Source organism: Chrysemys picta, chromosome 7 (assembly GCF_011386835.1).
Source record: "Chrysemys picta bellii isolate R12L10 chromosome 7, ASM1138683v2, whole genome shotgun sequence".
In the NCBI taxonomy this organism is placed as follows: Eukaryota; Metazoa; Chordata; order Testudines; family Emydidae; genus Chrysemys; species Chrysemys picta.
The window spans coordinates 54194205-54206702 of record NC_088797.1 but is presented as its reverse complement, the minus strand read 5'-3'; the positions used below and the strand labels follow the sequence as shown (position 1 = coordinate 54206702).

Genomic DNA, 12498 nt, shown 5'->3' with positions numbered 1-12498 from the left:
TTTACAGGTAAAAGGATTTTGGTGTCTCTGGCCAGGAGGGATTTTGTAGTATTGTACACAGGAGGGCTGTTCCCCTTCCCTTTATAGTTATGACACCTTCCTTAGAGGTTTTTAAAGTCAGGCTTGACAAAGCCCTGGCTGGGATGATTTAGTTGGGGATTGGTCCTGCTTTGAACAGGGCTTTGGACTAGATGACCTCCTGAGGTCCCTGCCAACCCTGATAGTCTATTATTCTATGATTCTATGTTTAGGGCTCGGTGAGGAGGTGTAGGCCAGCTTCTGTTCTCAGTTACATCAATCAGTCTAAATCTGGAATAATGCCATTGAATTCACAGTGGAGTTGGATCCTCAGCTGGTGTAAATCAGCATAGCTCTGTTGAAGTCAATGGAGCCATGTTGATTTACACCAGCATAGGATCTGGCCCACTCAGTATTTAAGCCAATGTATCTGAAAGCAGGATCTGGTCCCCTCTAAATTCCCAAAACTCAGCTGTTTTTTATTTTGCCCCTTGTCCACCCATCCCTGTCTCCTCACCCCAGAACAGCAGTGGATATATTTTTTAATGCTGTATGTTTATCACCATGCCAAAAATGGCTTTTGCTCAAACATTATAAAAAAACAATCACCTTCAGGTAGGAATAATGGAAAATTTCAGCCCTGATGATGAACATTTCAAGGAAGCTAGAGTCATATGGAATTGGAAGGAGGGGACTTGCAATGGAATCTGTTTTGTAATCATACAGTGGCACAACAACAGTGAACTAGCCTAGCTCTCTCTCTAGACTTTAGAAAGATTGACCCCAGGATGTCATACAGCAGGTTCCGAGCAGCATGCTGCATGAGCCAGATGACGATATTTAGGGAGTGTTGCTTAAATATTTCCAATCTATTGAAAGAAATTCCGGGAAAGGCCACATGGTGTTTCTTGCTGAGCAACCATTAGGGAGGTAACTTGCTCTATTGCCCAATCAAAAACTTTCTGTACTTGACATCAGTTCTGTCAGTTTCAGGCACATCAAAAATTAACTGAGACATAACCCTAATCCAAATAGTGTGTATTGCACAGCAGTGCAGCGAAGGTACCTGTTTCCAGGTATATACCCCACTGCCGAAGGACAGAGGCAGTGAACTTGCATTGTAACTGCAGGGCAGTTGCAATAAATTTAGGGTTTACCTGATGCTTAAAATCCTTCAGTCCTCATTTTCTCCTCTGGTAAACTAATATTTTGGGATCACTGGGAGCTATTAGCAAAGAGAGGGATTGAAAACTAAAGGCCTGTTCAAAGCCCCTTAAAGAAAGCCTTCTAATGATTTCAAGGGGCTTTGGATCTGACCTTAAATACCCATAAAAGCAGAATGTTTAATTTCTGCTGGCAGGAGTAGCAGGCCCTGTGTACTAGGGTGTTAGATAAATCATCTTTTCTTCATTTGCATTTGCTAGGATAGCTATAGGATGATGCTAATCACTTAAATTGAAGATTACCCAAGAGGATAACTCAGATTACCTGCACTCTGAAGAATTGTTTGGGAATCTGAGTGGCCAGCATGCCAGCCGAGTTGGATCTGATCTTTAATCTGATTTACATCCTCAACTGGGTTGTCACCCTAGCTCCATGGACCTCTCGGGGTGTGGCTAGAGCACACTGCACTGCAGCTATTCTCTCCTTCCCAGGGCCCACAAGGGCTCATAGGCAGCAGAGCATTAGTTTTAGCACCCTAAGGGTGCTGCCATAAGGTCACCATCTCAGAGTGCCCCCCACCCTTGGCTTCCCCATCTCCAGGGCTCAGTTAGGCTAACAAAACCCACTAAAATGCAGATCTCAGATCACAAAATAAAGTTCAATGCCATAACTCAAAAGATTCTGGCTCCTCCCCTTCTGTGACTCCAGGTTCTTCACCAGTCTCATTCATCCTACAGCCTGGAGGGTTCAGCCCCAGAAGCCCCTGCTAGAGTTCAAATGGGCCAAAGGAAAGATACACATTAATAGCGTCCGCCCACCCTGGGCTTATTGTTATTATCATAGACCTCCTAGGATATCTCTCCGTTCCTCTGGACTTTCCTCTGGCTCTGGCATCAGCAGTCATCCGGGTCTCCCTGCACCTGGACTATTCTCCTTCTTCCTGGCTCCCAAGACTCTTTATATATCTCTTGATTAGGGTTGCCAACCCTCCAGGATTGTCCTGGAGGCATCAGGATTACATCATATGATGAAATCTCCAGGAATTGGTCCAACCAAAGTTGGCAACCCTACTCTTGAGCCTAGGTGCTACCCTGCCTGCTAATTGGGCCTAGCCAGGGCACACCTGCTCAGTCACAGGAGGACTAAGATCCTCTCCCTTAAAGGGGCGCAATCACCCTGGGACAGTTGCTCTGACTTGCACTGAGGGCCAGGTAGACCCCTGGCTGCCCCATAGCACAAGGAGCACCAATGCATGGCTTCCCATGAGCCCAGGAAAGGAGAGAATAGCTGTAATGCAGTGTGCTCCAGCCACATCCCTGTAGGTCAATGGAGGTAGGGCAATTTACCCCAGCTGAGAATCTAAGCCAGTTGGCTCCTGATCCCTTCCTGCCCCAAGCATACAGTATGTGAGCATCATACTGTGTCAAAGACAACCTCTTTCTTTCCCTTAATGATTTTACAAACAAAACAAAAAACAATAGAATATTTCAACTGACATATTATGCACTACTACGATATGGTAGGAAGTAAATATAAAAATGGCGGGAAAGTCCTAGCAAAAAAATAAATTTGGAAAAATTTCCCAAACTGAAGTTTTTCAGGAAATTTCAGCGATATTTGGTTTTGTTCTGATTTGGACCAAAACCCGTTTTCAGAGTGTCAAAATTTCCTGCAAACTACAAATTTCAAGTGTCTAGAGTCCATAGAACACAGGGTTTTTTCTTTTTTTCTGAATGGAACACATTGATTCTGTGTTCTCTGAATGCTCTTGGATCTCTGTCTCCCTCCTGCTGCACAGATGTTTTAAAGATACATTTTTTATATTGGAGCAAAATCCAACCTGACTCCTTTTTTAATAGTTCTGTCCACAAAAGAGTGCTACGAATCATAAGGAAAGTGAGCTACTATTCCTCATTTATTTAGTGTCACATTATTTAATATGATTTCACAGGATTTACGTCATGGACTCAGAGCTAAAACCATCTGAACATAAGACCAGATTTTATAAATAACATTGTATCATTGTTTATTTAAAAATAATCCTGACGCTGATTATTTTTTGAACCCACCAAGAACCTTTTGACATAATGGAAAGACAGGAAGAGACCCGAGGTTTGTATTTCCCCCCGAAAATGTGTACTGCTGTGAGAAAGGACACAGAGTGAGCTTCCCACTTTTGTAGAGGCAACTAACTTTCTGACGTAAGATAAACTTTAAAGCAGAGCTTTTATAAAAATCTGGGTTTATTTTACTTACTGATATCACATGCCCATCGACAGGCAGAGCCAATGTGTAAATGAGCTTCTGTGTGTATTTGTTAGTGGGATGTTCAACAGATTAATCTTACAATAAATATGACTAATGCGTTTGCCAGACAAGGCAGCCAGATGCAGAAAATGCAACTGGACAACATTTTTGCCTTTCTTCTGACACTACCGTCTCACGCTGGCACCAGAGTGGCCCCTCTGCTGAGTGACTGTGGAATTGTGGGGCCTTCAAGTCAGCTTCCCAGTGGAAGAGAAATCAATAATGCATAATCCGGTTGTAGTCTGAGTCTATTTTGCTACATAGTGTGAAATAGAAGCAGTCACAAACAGCATGCTGACAATCCCCTCTTCCAGAAGTTACAGCTCACCCACCAATGCTTGCTTCAAGCTGCTCTGGCCCAAGAATTGCCACCAAATATAGAGAATACAGCAGAGGACAAACCTTTGCTATTGGTTACGGTGTCTCCCAAAGGAGAACGGCATAACAAAACATAACAATAATACAGCATTTCGTCCAAAGACTGAACATTTACTCACATGCTAAGAAATGGAACATGTAAGTCTATGTGTATGTCAAAGGGTATGCCTCCTCTGTAGTGACCCCCTATTGGCCAAATGTGGCTCTGCAGCCCATTGCCTCAGTTTCCCTTTCAAAGTCCCAGGAATAATCCATTGAGATTTATATACAATAACAAACATTTTTCTTTGGCCTGGTTTGTTAACATATAAAGCAAAGTAAACCCAAAGCAAAGTCTCTTCCAGCTATTCCTTTCACAGTCTGCCACGGCCCCTTCTCTTCCCTGAGGTCTGGCTGGCTCCAAACCTCTCCTCCAGGCACACTTTTGAGCCATTTCAGGGCTCTATCCCTCAACCCACCCTAGGTACATCCATTCCTAGCCTGTAGTCTCTCCTCTTTGCAGTCAGGGTGTTGCACAGGACTATTTGTGCCAGTGTTTCTGGACTCGCAGCCATTCCTCCAGCAGCTTCCTTCAGGAGCCCTCTTCAGCAACTCCCCCAGCTGCTGTCTTTCCCTTCATGAGGCCAAGGTGCCTTCTTTTAAGCCCAGTTGGGTGGCAGGTAATTAGTCACAAATGCACTGCCCTCCACCCCCATTAAAGGGGCCAGTCACCCTGTGACAGTGGAATAGACTCATCTAATTCTTGCCATAACCATATAGGGGGCCTAATCCTGCATACTTTCCTCAAGACAAACGCCCATTGCCACCTGGGTAAGGCGCTCAGGGGACCTGATCCAAAGTCTGCTGGAGCCAATGGAAAGACTCCTGTTGACTTCAGTGGCTTGAGTTAGGCCCAGAATGAAGTTCACTGCCTAACTGGTGACATGAGGCTAAATCAGCAGTGACGTAGATGTTGGCATAGGTTACATACCTGGAGCCTGGTTCTCTGTCGCCTTCGACATTGTGTCCTTGTCCATACTCCTATGCCATGCCACCCAATCAGACTTCCCTACTCACTTACACTGGGGGTATGTCTTCCACCCACTCTGCATAGCTGCAAATGACTCTGCAAGGTGCAAAGGCAGCAGAGATCTTGTCCCCCAGACTAGGTTAGTCCCAGAGTGGCAAAGCACTGTAGCTTGCACTGACTAAGCAGTAGTTCTGCAGAAAAGGACCTGGGGATTACAGTGGATGAGAAGATGGATATGGGTCAGCAGTTTGGCCTTATTGCCAAGAAGCCTAATGGCATATTGGGCTGCATTAGTAGGAGCATTGCCAGCAGATCGAGGGAAATGATTATTCCCCTCTATTCGGCACTGGTAAGGCCACATCTGGAGTACTGTGTCCAGTTTTGGACCCCCCCACAACAGAAAGGGTGTGGACAAATTGGAAACAGTCCAGCGGAGAGCAACGGAAATTATCAGGGGTCTGGGGCACATGACTTACGAGGAGAGGCTGAGGGAACTGGGCTTGTTTAGTCTGCAGAACAGAAGTGTGAGGGAGGATTTGATAGCAGCCTTCAACTACCTGAAGTGGGGGGGGGAGGTTTCAAAGAGAATGGTTGGATATTAGGAAACACTATTTCATTAGGAGGGTGGTGAAGCACTGGAATGCGTTACCTAGGGAGATGGTGGAATCTCTATCCTTAGAGGTTTTTAAAGCCCAGCTTGACAAAGCCCTGGCTGGGATGATTTAGTTGGTGTTGGTCCTGCTTTGAGCAGGGGATTGGACTAGATGACCTCTGAGGTCTCTTCCAACCCTAATCTTCTATGATTCTCTGATCAGACATTTGGTGGGGCCCAAACTCAGCCCTGATGCAGACAGATTCAACTCACATTGATGTCAATGGGCTAAATTCCTCCAGGGTGCAGCTCCATTGATTTCAGTGGAGCTACATCAGGGATGAATTTGGCCCCAGGAGTGTAATGGCATACATTGTAGGCCCAGATTCTCACTTATGCTATGGGACTTTTACACCACTCTGGTAGAGTAGCCATGGGTGTAAATTAAATATATGGAGTTCATATGAGCACCTAGTAGTTTGGCTGCCCACTGGAATCCGCTCCATCTGAATCTTGAGCCTGAAGGGTTGGGCTGGAAATAGCCTCTCTCCCTGCTTTTCCAGTTCATGCAGCAATGCCGTAAAATGAGGCATCTTGGGGCTATGATAAGGTGAGATTACTCCTTAGGTAGCATTGAAAACGGGTACCCAGAAATCACCTACTACAGGACAGGCCCAACAAGGACAATAACAGAACACCACTGGCCATCACATACAGCCCCCAGCTAAAACCTCTCCAGCGCATTATCCACGATCTACAACCTATCCTGGAAAATGATCCCTCACTCTCACAGACCTTGGGAGGCAGGCCAGACCTCGCTTACAGACAACCCCCCAACCTGAAGCAAATACTCACCAGCAACTACACACCAAACCACAGAAACACCAACCCAGGAACCAATCCCTGTAGCAAACCTCGTTGCCTACTCTGTCCCCATATCTACTCTGGCGACACCATCAGAGACCCAACCACATCAGCCACACCATCAAGGGCTCATTCACCTGCACATCTACTAATGTTATATATGCCATCATGTGCCAGCAATGCCCCTCTGCCATGTACATTGGCCAAACCGGACAGTCCCTCCACAAAAGAATAAACGGACACAAATCGGACATCAGGAATGGTAACATACAAAAGCCAGTAAGTGAACACTTCAATCTCCCTGGTCATTCTATTACAGATTTAAAAGTCACTATCATTGAATGAAAAAACTTCAGAAACAGACTTCAAAGAGAAACAGCAGAACTAAAATTCATTTGCAAATTTAACACCATTAGTCTGGGCTTGAATAGGGACTGGGAGTGGCTGGCTCATTACAGAAGCAGCTTTTCCTCTCCTGGAATTGACACCTCCTCATCTATTATTGGGAGTGGACTACATCCACCCTGATTGAATTGGCCCTGTCAACACTGGTTCTCCACTTGCGAAGTAACTCCCTGCTCTCCATGTGTCAGTATATAATGCCTGCATCTGTAACTTTCACGCTATGCATCTGAAGAAGTGAGGTTTTTATCCACGAAAGCTTATGCCCAAATAAATCTGTTAGTCTTTAAGGTGCCACCAGACTCCTTGTTGTTATTGAAAACCTTAGCACTGCTGGGGAGACAGATGGGGGTGCAGCGTGGGCTGAAAAAAGTGAACCAAACAGACTTTTTCTAACCTGAAAGATAAGGTTAGGGGTTGGGATAAAGACCTGGGCCAGTTCTCATTTTAACCACACTGCCCGCCAGGTGTATTTTTGATGGCCTGTGAAACTGTAACAGGAGAGGTAGGGCAATAGCTGCTCGGAATGATTTTGCCACTGTTGGCCTGTGCTCTGAATGACTTTGTCATTGCAGGTGAACCAAGGGAACACCAAGGCTCTTGGCTCTGGCCTGGGGTATCTGGAACACATCTGTCAGCTGATAGAGAAAATCGGGCAGCTGCAGGAGCACAATCTGCGACTCCAAAAGCAAGTGTGCAGTTTGCAGAAGGAGCAGAAGATGAGCCAGATAAAGGAGGTAAGAACAGATAATCAGGTGCTGTCTGGGCTAGGGGAAAATGCTGCCAACCTCAGCCCTAGCATGAGGGTATAAAACCCCAAAGCAGGGGATATAACTCCCTAAGTTTCACCCAAAGATGGTTTAATATGGGGGTGGGGGTGTTAATCGGGTCCAAGGACTACAAGGTGAGCATGGGTGATGGAGGAGACCGGCAGCCAGAGGCTATGCACCAGGACTATACCCTGCCCAAATAACAGAGTTCAGCTCATCCTTGGGTGCTTTTATGCATCTTCTCTTGTTCTCATTGTTTTCTAGATTTGCCCCCTACTTCTCTTTTCATCCCAGTCTTTATATTGATTGGAGCTTGTTTCTTTCATTGAGTGGGGTGTCTGGGGCAATAGCTTTGGGATCTTCCTAGAACTCTTGGTTAGGGATACTGAATACTTGGGCTGTTGCCGTATAGACTGGTTTCATTATCTTGTCTTTTGATGCCCATCCATGATCATATTATGATTAAAGGTGCCCGAACCAATAGCAGAAATGCCACAAATACTAGGGCTGCAGCCCCATTCTTCACAAAAGGTAGCAGAAATCTTTCCCGAGAGACCTTCCCTTCTCATGAGACTTCCAACTCAATTTTGCAGGAACATTCTAGCTTTTGGGCACTTATCCAGACTGATCCTCCAGAATCCTGGGATTTATAGCCCCCGCATTCCAACTGCAGTTACTGGGGTTTTTCCTTATTTACTTCAAGATAATAATAATATTATTATTCTGTTTCAACTTATTTTGGGGGGGACAAATATGGCTTTTTGACTAAGTGGAAATTTTGTTGGAAAACATTTCTGTTTTTGTCAAAAATATTTGGGTTGTCATCCAACCCCCCCCGCCCAACATCCTCGCCCCCCACTACTCCCAGCTCTCTCCTTCAGACCAGTGCTGCCTCCTACACAGGGCCTGGGAATGGTTAGCACATTTTCTGAAAGCTTTACAGTTATGAGTCATTGTTTGCAGCAACCCTTACCATCGGCATTACCAGGGCCAAATCTTCAGTGTAGTCTCCCCATTGACATTAAAGGAACTACCCCAATTTATACCAGCTGAGGATCTGGCTCTACATTTTCAACCTAGATGCATTTTGTATTTTCAAAGATCCCTTGGCAGAATATCCCTGTCTGCAAATGTAATGCACCCACCACTGGGGTATCTAGTTCACAGTAGTAATATGCTCTTTGCATTTTCAAAGCACTTTACAAACATTAACTAATTACCTGCCCTTGTATTTAAGGGACCTCCCCAACACCATAACATCTCACCATCCTCAATGTATTAATCCTCACAACCCTTCTGTGATGTAGGAAATACTGTTATCCCAAACTGCAAAAGGACCAGCTCCTCAAAGGTATTTAGACACCTAACCCCCAAACCCTTGGAGGATCTGGGCCAGGGAGACTAAGGGTAACATTTTCAAAAGCACCCAAGTGACTTAGGGATCTATGTCCTATTGAAGTCAGAACTCTGCTGATTTATTAGGTTCTGCTGGGAGTTGAGGATGCTCAGCAGCTCACAGCATTGGGTCCTAAGTGCACAAGAGATCTGACAGTAAAGCCCCGTTTTTATCATAAGGCTTCTAAGCTCTTCCTCCCCAGAGAGTCCTTTAATCCTTTGGAAAGCACCAAGAGATGAAAAAGCAACACATCAGTTAGAGGACACATGGACTCCTGGAGAAAGAGCTGTATCACCCAGTGCAATATCAAAGAGCAACAGAATGCTACCTGCACCACCATCTCCTAGGATCATGGCAGATCTCATCAGCTGAGCAGCCACAAACAGTGCTTGGGGGAGATGTGTCCAAAGAATATCCACAGCCGATGCTGCAGGGGTGCTGTTTGAGCTGGGATTTCCAAAAGGGGCTAAGGGAGTTAGGCACCCAACTCCCACTGACTCGCAAGGGATTCCCTTAAGCCCCAGTGAAAAATCCCAGTCTAAGAAGGCAGCACTCTTCCCTCTGCTCTGCAAAGCAGCATCCCAACCTGGAGGCATTATACAGCACTATGCTGTTGGGGAAACAGGTTTCAGATGAGAGCGTTAACACAGGGTTAATTTGACTGCTTGTGATTCTTAAAAGGAACTTACCCTGGTGTCCTGGTCAAATGCCAACACCAATAAGGATCACTTCTACCTAGTTATATTCCCCTGCAGTTGCAAATGGATAAAGTACTCTTCACTTCCTGTCCTAAACTCTTGTGTAGCATTCCTGGGCATTGTTAAACAATGACCGCATTCCACACACGTGACAAGATTAATCTATGGAGTATGGAGAAAACTATATTGAATTTAAAATCACAGTTCACTTATGTGCAAAATGGCCTTACACTGATACATGAAACTTCTTCACAGAGTCAGTTACAAGCAATCAAGATGTCAATGCTTTGGCAAGTAACTGAATACCACATACAGCATATTTGTTTAGCAACATTTTATCTAACTCTGGCATCCCATCTATAAAAACACAAGATATAGTTTGTGCATGTTTCTACAGAAATAATATTATCTTAAATTGTGAGTCACTTTTATAGTGGGGTATGTTTATCTACACACACAGTGTCTTGGTTGAGCAGCTGTGAATTTGGAAATGTGAATTCAATTTCTTTTTGGAAGAGATGTTAAAATATGTTGACTATCAGTCAACATCTATAAGTCTTCAGCAGGATGCTGATGCAGGGATCAAAATATTAATCACTGACAGGTACGCTTACACCTGTCAGGCCGTTAATACAAACCACTATTTCCAAAGCACTCAGAGTCTTTAGGGATCAGCTGCAAGAGAAAATATGTTTCAGAACAAAGCTGCTTTTGGAGTGTGAGTCAAAATAGCTGAAATCATAAGATATAGTGGACCAGATGCTCAGCTGATGTAAACTGGGATATCTCCATTGAAGTCAATGGAGCTACATTGATATACAGCAGCTGAAGATGTGGCCTAATGAATTTAAATGTATCAATTTGGGCATCTAAAATCTGAGCCACCATAAACAAAAGACACTTTAGAAAATGACAGTTTTACTTTCTAAAATCACTTTAGAATTTATCACAAGTCAAAAGTACCCATCAAATTTCAAAGTGAACTACAAAACCAAGCTAGGAATGTAGTGGTGCCCAGAAATGCTGGGAGACAGTATAAGTTACTTTTGCCTCAGCTGTTTTAAAATTCATTTTAGCCTTCACAAAATCTGAGTTCTCTCTGGATTTTTTTGGGTTACTAAAAATACAAATACTGTTTGTATTTGGTTTGCCCCATTATAAAGATGGTGCTCATTTGCAAAATTCAGATCTGGATCCAGATTTGGATTCAAAACTCTCTAAAGTTTAGGGCTGTTTGGATCTGGAGGTTTGGTTCTGATCCATCTTTAATCAAAATGAATCATTTTGGGATGTCTACAGCAGGGGCAGTGCAAGGAAGTTTTGTGCCCTAAGCGCGAAACTTCCACCTTGCACCACCCCCCCACCCAGCTAACCCCACTCCCCCACCAGAGGAACCTCCCCCCCCCCCCCGCAGCAGCTAACCCCGCCCGCCGCGGCAGCTAACCCAGCCCGCCACCACCCCCACCCGGGGAGCCTGCCGCCTCCTCCACCCGGGGAGCCCCCCCGCAGCAACTACACCCCCTCTGCAGCTAACCCCACCCGGGGAGCCCGCCCCAGCTCACCTCCACTCCGCCTCCTCCACTGAGCACACCGGTGCCTCTCTAATTCTCCTCCTCTCCCAGGCTTGCGGCGCCGATTGGAGGAGAATTAGAGCGGGGGCTGTGTGCTCAGCGGAGGAGGCAGAGTGGAGGTGATCTGGGTCGGGGAACGGTTCCCCTGTGCGCCCCCCCCCCCGTTACTGCGGGTGGCCCTCCCCGCACCCCCTCCGCCCCAGCTCACCTCCACTCCACCTCCTCGCCTGAGCGGGCTTTTAGGCGCCCTCAACCCTAGGCAGCCAACTAGTTCTCCTAATGGTTGCACCAGCCCTGGTCTAGGGACAGTTCCTCCTCTGATATATTTCACCAGAACTCCTTGCCCCAGAAGTCAATGCAACTGCTGGTATTTCTGGTCTCTGTGATTTCCCAGAATGCTGCATTTCATGGTGTTACTAGAGAACCAGGAGCAGCCAAGCCTTCACAGTGGCTTAAAATAATTTTGAAGAAGGCTAGTTAAAGCTTATTTATCTGCTGGATGCCCAGGGAGCATGTTAACAGTGGGCTGATACTTGAAACGATTCAAAATCATTGAAGTATGAAACTCCATGCTACGAAGAAACTTAGCTCCAGTCAGCCTCCCTGCTCCTAGGCCATTTAGAACGAGTTAGATACATTTATCTGGATCCTGACAGGTCTTGGAATAACCCTGGACATCTCTAGTTTGGAATGTTTACTATTGGTCCGCAATATCTCCCTGCCCCAGTTACCTTGTCCTTGTCTGGTGTAGGAGTATTTTCTGCAGCACTGTTCCTGTGGAGCTGCCAGCATCTTGCTCAACTCGTACCAGGAGGTGAAGACATTTTTTACTGGGAGGAGCAGACCACACAGTCTCTTGGTTCAGAGTGGAAACCAGTCCGACCTTTCAATCATCCCAGAAAGAGGTGGGTTTCAGTATTGTTGTTGATGTCTCGTGGCCCTGATTCACTCCCACCCTGCAACTTGTGTTATCATCTACACCTGTGCCAAGTGGGGGTAAAATGCTGCTAAATCAGGTGGCTAGCGTTTCACACTGCTTTGCACTGCTTTTGCACAGGTGTAAATGACTGCACAAGACAATAGAGAATCAGGCCCAAAGGGCTCACTCCTGCCTTCATGCTCAAGTGGTATAATCTGAAGTTTATGGAAGTTGGAGGTCCCTGAATCTGTGGCTTTATTTTCACTAGGCAAAATGGTGTAATTTTTACCTGTGTTATCCCACGTTAAAATCCTAGTGCAGTGCTTCCCAAACTTTTTACTGCCACGGACCCCTTTGGCAATTTGGCATCTAACTTATTGGCCCAGACTCCCTTCAATTTTTATACACAA

At 45.5% G+C, this 12498-nt stretch overlaps 1 protein-coding gene across 7 annotated transcripts in view; it reads left to right on the top strand.

Moving 5' to 3' along the window:
* Positions 1-12498, top strand: part of LOC101945979 (uncharacterized) — a 59654-nt gene that overhangs the window by 31627 nt on the left and 15529 nt on the right. For all 7 annotated transcript variants that reach the window (XR_010589453.1, XR_010589454.1, XM_005285633.4 and 4 more), the window contains 2 exons: positions 7310-7471; positions 11921-12074. Coding sequence is in view for 5 of the 7 variants with exons in the window: in XM_005285633.4 (XP_005285690.1) it covers positions 7310-7471; positions 11921-12074 (316 nt within the window). In the remaining 2 variants the exon portion in view is untranslated. The remainder of the gene's footprint in view (positions 1-7309; positions 7472-11920; positions 12075-12498) is intronic.